At 47.3% G+C, this 9301-nt stretch overlaps 1 protein-coding gene across 1 annotated transcript; it reads left to right on the plus strand.

Annotated features, from left to right (window-relative positions):
• The first annotated feature begins 493 nt into the window (after positions 1-493).
• Positions 494-2202, plus strand: LOC127301214 (UDP-glycosyltransferase 90A1-like). The gene has a single exon (XM_051331436.2). It carries the CDS (start codon positions 575-577, stop codon positions 2054-2056), a length of 1482 nt encoding a protein of 493 aa, XP_051187396.1. The 5' UTR covers positions 494-574; the 3' UTR covers positions 2057-2202.
• The last annotated feature ends 7099 nt before the right edge of the window (positions 2203-9301 follow it).

Below are 9301 nucleotides of genomic sequence, written 5' to 3' on the forward strand. Positions count from 1 at the left end.
ATTGGCTAGTTGATCAATCATGGTTAACTGCCCCGTTTTATATATATACTTAACTGAACAAAGTGTTCTTTTTCGCGGTTTTGCCATTCTCTATTAACTCCTAGAGCGTAACATTGTACTAGTATCATGATTAGTGGATTTAGAGCTAGTTATGAGTTACAATATGCATCTGAGATATAGCTGCTGTACATGATATTTTCAGTGAGATTTTACACATATAGGTCGTAATTAAGAAAAATGCCACATACATGTTTCCTAACTTGAGCTAGTCATAAGGTGCAACATGAATTGTCGGAAAAAAATAAACTAATGTCATTAAGTCGAGATCGAATTGGTCACTTTTTTCTGGCTTAATTAGAACCTACTGGACACGCGGTTTAGTGTTTAGATTCACCCACATTTGACCTACTCCTTACAAAGTAGTATCTAAAATGTCGTATGATTGGTAAACAAGGGGAAGTTGTTTATTTCCTGAAGGCATCCAGCGCGAAGGCACGTACCCCAGCCCGCCTATATACAACCGAGAATCACATGACCACATCGATCAAGCCGCTGAAGAGAGCAGATAAGCGCCATGGCACAAGCTGAGCTGCCTCACGTGGCCATCTTCCCGCTCATGGCGAGAGGCCACACCATCCCGCTGACCCAACTCGCACACGTCCTCCTCCGCCGGCGCCTCGCCTCCGTGACCTTCTTCACCACCCCAGGCAACGCGCTCTTCGTACGGTCCCTCCTGCCTGCCGGCGCCGACGTCGTCGAGCTCCCGTTCCCAGCCTCGCAGGGCGCGGAGAACGTGGAGGGTGTCGCGTCGGCGTCCGCCTTCGCCGACTTCGCCGAGTCCACGCTGGCGCTGCAGCCGCGCTTCGAGGAGGCGCTCGCCTCCATGCGCCCCGCGGCCAGCCTGCTGATCGCCGACCCGTTCATGTATTGGACCGCAGCGTCGGCCGCCGCGCTCGGCGTCCCCAGGGTGTCGTTCCTGGGCACATCCGCGTTCGCGCACGTCATGCGGGAGGCGTTCGTGCGCGACATGCCGGGCTGCGACGGCGCCGGTGACGGCACCTACACGGTGCCGGAGTTCCCCGACGTCCGGTTCTTGCTCGCCAACGTCCGTCCGCCCCCCGTTTCGATGCTACCCCTTGACGCGAAGATGGCGATGGCGGTCGCCGGAAGCCGCGGCGTGATCATGAACACCTTCGACGGGCTAGAGAGCCGGTACATCGAGCGCTGGAACCGGCACATCGGGCCCAGGGCCTGGCCCCTCGGCCCGCTACGTCTAGCCCGGGAATGTTCCGCCGACGTCGACGATCATGTCGCCGTCAATGGCACGGAGTCCTCGTGGCTGCAGTGGCTGGACGAGAAGGCAGCGGCCGGCCAGTCCGTGCTCTTCGTCGCGCTTGGGACGCTGTTGGCGGTACCAGAGGCGCAGCTGAAGGAGGTCGCCCGGGGGCTGGAGGAGGCGCAGGTGAACTTCCTGTGGGCGCTGCGGTCAGAAGATGATAGCGTCGGCGGCCTTGGGATAGGATTCGAGGAGCGGGTCCGAGGGAGGGGCATGGTGACGAGAGGGTGGGTGAACCAGCAGGCAATCCTGCAGCACGAATGTGTTGCAGGATTTCTAAGCCACTGCGGGTGGAACTCGGTGCTGGAGAGCGTCAGCGCCGGCGTGCCGTTGGCGGCGTGGCCCATGGAGTTTGACCAGCCGTTCAACGCGAAGCTGGTCGTCGACGAACTAAGGGTCGGCGTCGGCGTGAAGAGAAGTGGTGAAACCGTTCGAGAAGGGCTGGTTAAGAGCGAGGAGATTTCGAGGGCGGTGCGGGAGATAATGCTAGGGGAGGCAAGGGTGCCGGCGGCGAAGAACGCGGCGGTTCTGGCAGGGCAGGCACGGCGTGCCGTTTCCGCTGGTGGTTCGTCGTGGAAAATGGTGGAGGAGATGATCAGTGAGCTGTGTGTGACAGCCGAGCCGACAGCCTGCGCTACCAAGGGACTAGTAGGTGGTGACAAATCTGTGGCGTGGCGAAATACGAAGAAGAACCTAGCGGCAGTCGGCAACCTATCCTGAAATTACGAGGGGCGTGTTGGTAGCTTGCAGCATTTTCATGTATCATTGGCTTAGTGTGAAGAAGGCACGTGCGCGTTCTAGATGGGCATATGCCAGAAAAGTCACATTGTTTGGTGGCTTGCATAAATTTTTTTTTGTTTCGTGGAGATTTGGACTCTACCTTTTGGTAAGTTGGTTTTCAGGCTTAGTAGCAGCCTAGAACGGTGTCCTTGTTGTTTGGTTGCAACCTAAAATCTGCTTCTAGTTACATCTAATCTTCAGTGGTGAGTTTACGAGCGATCAACAACACCAACACAAGCAAGAACACAATCATAGTTCAGACAAACTTAGCACTGATTATAAACGACACAAGTTGACAACACACCATTGTTCAGACACGGTCATAGTTTAGGACACAACAGACACGATCATAGTTCAGCACACAACACTAACAACAACTAGACATGATATGGTAGCAGCGACACACAACCAGGTAAGCTTCAGACATGATTTTCGAAGACGACACACCTGGTGGCATCGCCATGGTACATGCATCTTCTCATCACCTTAGTGCAGTTGTGGTCAAAGATGACCATACTGTACTCGAAGGAGGACACCTTCTTGAAGATGAGGAACTCGCCTACCTTGAGCTGATGGGCGACGGCGAAGCCCGCCCACCCCTGGTCGATGTATACGTCATCGCCTTCTCTCATCGTAGTCATCCTCTAGTTGGTGCGGACGATGATGTTCTAAGGGATTTCTCCGAACCACTTGACGAAATCTTTAGGGATCATGAGCCGGCCTAAGGTGGGCCTGAAGACGATGCGCAGGAACTGGTCCGACCCTACCTCGTCCTATAAGTGGCCGACGTTAGCCGCCCTTCGCTTCTTCGACGGTCCCTCGTCGAGGGTCTCAGTAGGTGACCCAAGCTTGAACTTCTTAGTCTGCCACAAGAACACAAGCCATTAGAGTTGTACCTGCTCACAAGTATAGATGAAAATGGACATTAAAAATATTAGTGAGGCCTCATACATTGGCTCACACGGGAGCTCAAGGAATTGCCCTCAAACTAAGTCTAGTGTGCAAGTAATGTCACACACACGACTAAGTTTGAGGGCAGAACCTTGCCTTCCGTTGTGCCTTTGTTGAATCACATGCCAATGCAGAAGTGAAGAAGCACACAAGGCCTCATACATTGGCTCACAAGGAAGGCATAGGGAGTGACACAAACTAAGTGTAGTGTGCAACGACTGTGGCACACATGCCTAAGTTTGATGCCACCACCTAGCCTTCCATTGTGCCTTTGTCGAATCATTGGCCAACGCAAAAGAGGCCTCATAGATTTGATCACATGGAAGGCAGAGGGACTGTCCTCAAACTAAGTCTAGTGTGCAGGGAAACTGGCACACACGACTAAGTTTGAAGGAAGCACCTTGCCTTCCATTATGCCATTGTTCAGTCATTGGCCAATTGCGGTAACCCAACATACCACTGCATGTTGTAGTACGCATGTCATTGACATAACACCAATGAAACACCGTTTCACTAGTATTACATCCCTCAGAGTGGTACAACAGAAACATATGCGAGTCCAATGCATGTCTATAGAACTACAACTCCGGTTCTTAATTTACAAACGATCAGCACAACCTCTTAATTTACAGTGAGGTAAAATTACAAATAAAACTCTAGAAAAACAACTCGTAGACTAGAGTACAACTAGATCTACTTTTATTACTAGTTGGCTTGTTGATGCTACTATAGCTGAACCCTATCTATTTAGGTTCTAAGATTAGAGAATTGCTTCCCTTGTACTACTCATCTATATTTTCCTCTTGGTTGATGTAGAAATTGACTCCTTTGACTCTGCTGAATGAATCCAATTCCTCATAGTAGTTGACTCCTCCATCTTCGAGTTCCATGGAAGATTCTCCTTCAGTGGCTCCCCAATCTAAGACGGGGGTTCAAGAGGGAACGGGTGAGTACGAGCGTACTCAGCAAGTTCAATAATAGAAATAGGTGTATCATGCACTAGCTATAGCCACAGACTAGAAACTATTAGGAAAATGCAAGTTTTTGTAATCATTTCTTCAAAATGTTTCTTTTATTCTGAAAAAGCTATGTCCGCCAGTCTTCACAGGTTGACTAGAACTTCACGGAGTTCATTTCCTGCCGCGTTCGCAGTTCTTTCCCAGAATAGGGAGTGACAAGCCACAATTCAATACACTGTGCAGATGTGCGTTACTTTTCCCATGAGAGATTCTTATCCTTGTTATCAACCGGGTCCGGTATTCCCGTCCACACTTCCATGGTGTGAGGCCTAGTATAAGATCCAAGCCAATCACTTCCCTTCTTCGTGACCCGCATACCCACCCTTTTGTAAACCACTGGATACGAACGGATTCTCTTATCCAGTCTCGAGCCAGCCAGTTACAATACCTCATAGACACTAAAAACCAGTTCATCCTGTCGGGTGGGGATTTAAAGGATTTCCCAACCGCTGGGCCTCTCTAGACTCACAGCAAGGCATAGTGTCTGTTGATAAGTGAAAGGAAAAAGGTACAACTAACTTCCCCGTAGCCATTATAGATCTCATGGTTAACGTGTAATATACGGAGCAAGAATCATTGGACGACATTTTTTGTTAATCCTAGATGAATATAAATCCATTTGCAATGGAACCTCCACCATCACTCAAATCGTGGTTCCATTGTTCACCACATAGTCATATTCATAATTGTAAAAGTAATATTTTTTTTCAATGCAAGAATAATACAAATAGTACTTTGCAAGTAATTTGATAAAAATAATCAAATGGCATGAGCAAGTGATGAACTTGCCTTGTGATAGAGGTAGAATGTAATCAAAAGCTTCTACTCATGGTGAAACTCCAAATTCTGAAAATAGCATCATTATCCGTTAAGGGAAATATTTAAAGAACTGCAAGATGCTATTATGCATAATATATGCTATGCATTTGGTAAAACCCCGCTATAACCCCGATAGTTGTGAGTTGATTGAGTTTGGTGAGTTCTTTGTTATGTGTTTTACTTTTAGCATTGTTTCACTGTCAAGGTATTTATTAGGGTTTTGGATTAATTGGATTGAAGAGTAAAGACTTGAAACAAGAGATACTTATTTTACGGCTTATCATGATTCTTTTCTATTATTAATGAATAGTGTGAAGACATGAACGAAACAATTTTATTTGCATTTTAGACTTGTAGATATTTAGTATAACATGAGATGAAATGTGTAAGAGTAAAGCATAACAACATTATAGTAGTATATGGTGGTTTAATGGTTGATAATAATTTTATTACATTACTTTAGGACTTAGTTGAAATGGTTTAATGATTATTTTATAGGTACTTTAAAATAATAACTTTTCATGAAGATAATTGTTAATTGAAAATTGTTTAGAATAAGAGCTAGTTAATTTAGGGCTTCATATAATTCTCCACTATTATAAAAGAACAAGTATTAGGGTGAAGACATGAAATGAACGATTTAATTTGCATCTAGGATTTGTAAGCATTTAATAGAAGATGAGCCTCTATATTTGTTGTACTTCATAGAAGTTAAATATAATTTAATGAAAATAGTATCAATTCCTTTGATATTTTCATAAACTTTAAAATCACATTTTAAGTGGTTATAAGTTGAAGTTATGAATTTCGATTAAATATAACTTTAAAAAACACAAGTGTGGAATAATGGATTAAAGTTAATAAGTAACCATTTAAATACATGTTACTATATTTAATATTTTCTGGTATCAAATAATATTACGTCCTTTGATTTCTAGCATTGATTTTATTCAAAAGAATTTCCTAAACGAAAACAAATGGACAAAAATTATTGGGTCAAACCCACCTAATTTGGCTGGGCCAGACCACCAGGTGCGGCTTGACCAGCCCAGCATGGCTTGGCCAAGTCGGCCCGATCGACCCACTCCTCTCTCTTTCATTCATCTCTCTCTCTCTCTCTCTCTCTCTCTCTCTCTCTCTCTCTCTCTCTCTCTCTCTCTCTCTCTCTCTCTCTCTCTCTCTCTCTCTCTCGTCTTTCACGCACACGGCACACATGCATGCAAGCTCCTTGTCGATTCCCCTCTCCCTAAGATGGCGCCGATACCGCTTTGGCCGGCCGCTGGCCAACTCCGTCGTCGATGCCACCGATAAACCTCTGGCTCCCTATCCTCTGATGTTTCCCCGCCATCGTGGCGCTCTACCTCGCCCCCACGCGCGCCCCTCTACGAACCCTAGCTTCCTCCTATTCCGGTCGGTGCCGGCCGATTCCGGTGCTGCCGCAGGTCGGCTGACCTCCGCCATTTTCTCTTCTAGCCTCGTACCCTCGCATCATTGCCCCTAGTTCTTCCCATGGAAACCCTAACCCACCTCCAGGAGGTACACCAGCCATCGCCGCCCGATTCCGTTGTCGCTGTCTGTCGGCGTGGCTCCTCCATAAACTCCTCCACTGGATCCCCTTCACGGCACTGCCTCCCTGCAGCCGCTTCTGCCGCCTCCCTGCATCTACCTGCGCCCTTGCAGCTAACCCTATCTAGGCCTGGCTCGGTCGCCGGCATGATGCCGCACACCGGTGTGCCTCCCTCTGGCCCTTTGTTCTTCTACCTTTACCCAGACGTCGGTGGGACGATACTGCAGATCTGCAACCTCGGCGTCCGTGTACTGGTACTGGTGGGGTGATGCTCGTGTGGGGATGATGATGATGTTGTGGTATTTTTGTTGAGGTGTGGTGGTGCCAGACAGTGAGGCTACACTAGTAACATATGGGTCTTCAATGACGGTATGATACTGATGGTTTGGAAATCCGTCAGTGATTTTCTTTTTCTATGACGATAGGGCATTTTCGCGGGTGGTTAGCGGCCCGAACTGCTGAGTCAGCAGTGGGCGCGCGTCACAACAAGTGGGATTCAGGCCGGTGGACACACCTGACCCACACTCTGCATGCTTCTGTTCACGTACTTTTGTGTCTGCCCGCACAACAGTCCAGGGCCTGCAGCACTGGGACCCATATTTCTAAGGGGAGACAACCACTATGTGCACAGATGTACCTGGCCTGCACCACTCGGGCCCGCATGTTAGGTGCCAACACGACCAACCTGCGTGGGGCCGCCCGTTCCGACAGCCTCCCAGCATGCGAAGTGGCCCAGAACTGTCAATATCACCAACATGGGTTCCACATGTCAGTTGCCATGCCAAAAAAAATTGCGCACGTGTCAGCACATGTGTCTGCCTGCCGTCAATTCTGGATGCATGGCCCCGCAGGACAGAGCCTACTGGGACCCTTCTCTGAGAGTTTTGGTGGGTCCGGCATGCCATAGATCTGAGGGGGCCGTGATACGTCCATTTTGCATCACTATTTTATATCATAACTTACTGTTATTCATTGATATATTTCATATTTTAGAGGTGATACTTATGTTATTTCATCTATTTTGCATGTTTCATGATCGTTGGAGAATCGCGCACCGGAGTCAGGATTCTGCTGGAAAAAGCACCGTCAGAATGCAATATTTCGGAAGATCAACAATTGACATAAATTATATGAAAAATCCTATTTTTCCAGAAGACGAAGATAGCCAAAAGGAGGAGCTGAGGAGGGCCGCCATGGGCCCCCTCACAGGCCGGCGCGGGCCCAGGCCTGGCCGCGCTGCCTTGTGGGGAGGGGGCCCACAGCCCCCTGTGGCCTCCTCTCCTTCGCGTACTTCTTCGTCTCGAAAACCTAAGCTCCAAAGGATAGTCGCGAAGAGTCACAGCCGCCTCTGCGGGGCGGAAAACTCCAGAGAGAAAAGAGCTCTCCGGCAGGCTGAAATCTGCCGGGGAAATTCCCTCCCGGAGGGGGAAATCAACGCCATCGTCACCGTCATCGAGCTGGACATCATCTCCATCATCATCACCATCATCTTCATCATCATCACCACCGTCTCCACCGCTACACATCGTCACCGCTGTAACAATTTGGGTTGGATCTTGATTGTTTGATAGGGGAAACTCTCCCGGTATTGATTTCTACTTGTTATTGATGCTATTGAGTGAACCCATTGAACCAGGTTTATGTTCAGATTGTTATTCATCATCATATCACCTCTGATCATGTTCCATATGATGTCTCGTGAGTAGTTCGTTTAGTTCTTGAGGACATGGGTGAAGTCTAAATGTTAGTAGTGAATTATGGTTGAGTAATATTCAATGTTATGATATTTAAGTTGTGGTGTTATTCTTCTAGTGGTGTCATGTGAACGTCGACTACATGATACTTCACCTTTATGGGCCTAGGGGAATACATCTTGTACTCGTTTGCTAATTGCGGGGTTGCCGGAGTGACAGAAACCTAAACCCCCGTTGGTATATCGATGCAGGAGGGATAGCAGGATCTCAGAGTTTAAGGCTGTGGTTAGATTTATCTTAATTACTTTCTTGTAGTTGCGGATGCTTGCAAGGGGTATAATCACAAGTATGTATTAGTCCTAGGAAGGGCGGTGCATTAGCATAGGTTCACCCACACAACACTTATCAAAACAATGAAGATTAATCAGCTATATGAAGCGAAAGCACTAGACTGAATTCCCGTGTGTCCTCAAGAACGTTTGGTCATTATAAGTAAACAAACCGGCTTGTCCTTTGTGCTAAAAAGGATTGGGCCACTCGCTGCAATTATTTCTCTCGCATTTACTTTCTCGTACTTTATTCATCTGCTATATCAAAACCCCCTGAATACTTGTCTGTGAGCATTTACAGTGAATCCTTCATCGAAACTGCTTGTCAACACCTTCTGATCCTCGTTGGGTTCGACACTCTTATTTATCGAAAATACTACGATACACCCCCTATACTTCTGGGTCATCAAGACTATTTTCTGGCGCCGTTGCCAGGGAGTGAAGGGCTATTGGTAAGTGGAATTGGTAAGGGAAACTTTTACTGTTCGTGCTGATTTTATTTCTGCCTGCTGCTATAATTCATTATGGAGAGATCCTCTCTTGAATTTTTATTTGGAAAATCTACTACTACTGCAAAGGTAGTGGATGAGGCGCCAGGTGAGAAAGAGGTTCCATACAAAATACCTATGAAAATTATTGAACGTGTTGTGGATAACCGTTATGCAGGGGATGGAACTGTCCATCCTGGAGATCATTTACTGTTCTTACATGAATTATGCGGTTTATTCAAGTGTGCAGGTATTGCTATGGATGAAGTTAGGAAGAAACTATTCTCTATATCGTTGTCTGGTAAAGCGTCGCATTGG

This window comes from Lolium perenne, chromosome 5 (assembly GCF_019359855.2).
Source record: "Lolium perenne isolate Kyuss_39 chromosome 5, Kyuss_2.0, whole genome shotgun sequence".
In the NCBI taxonomy this organism is placed as follows: Eukaryota; Viridiplantae; Streptophyta; class Magnoliopsida; order Poales; family Poaceae; genus Lolium; species Lolium perenne.

Coding starts and splice junctions, on each gene's coding strand:
- LOC127301214 (XM_051331436.2), top strand. CDS start 575: ATGGCACAAGCTGAGCTGCCTCACGTGGCCATCTTCCCGCTCATGGCG.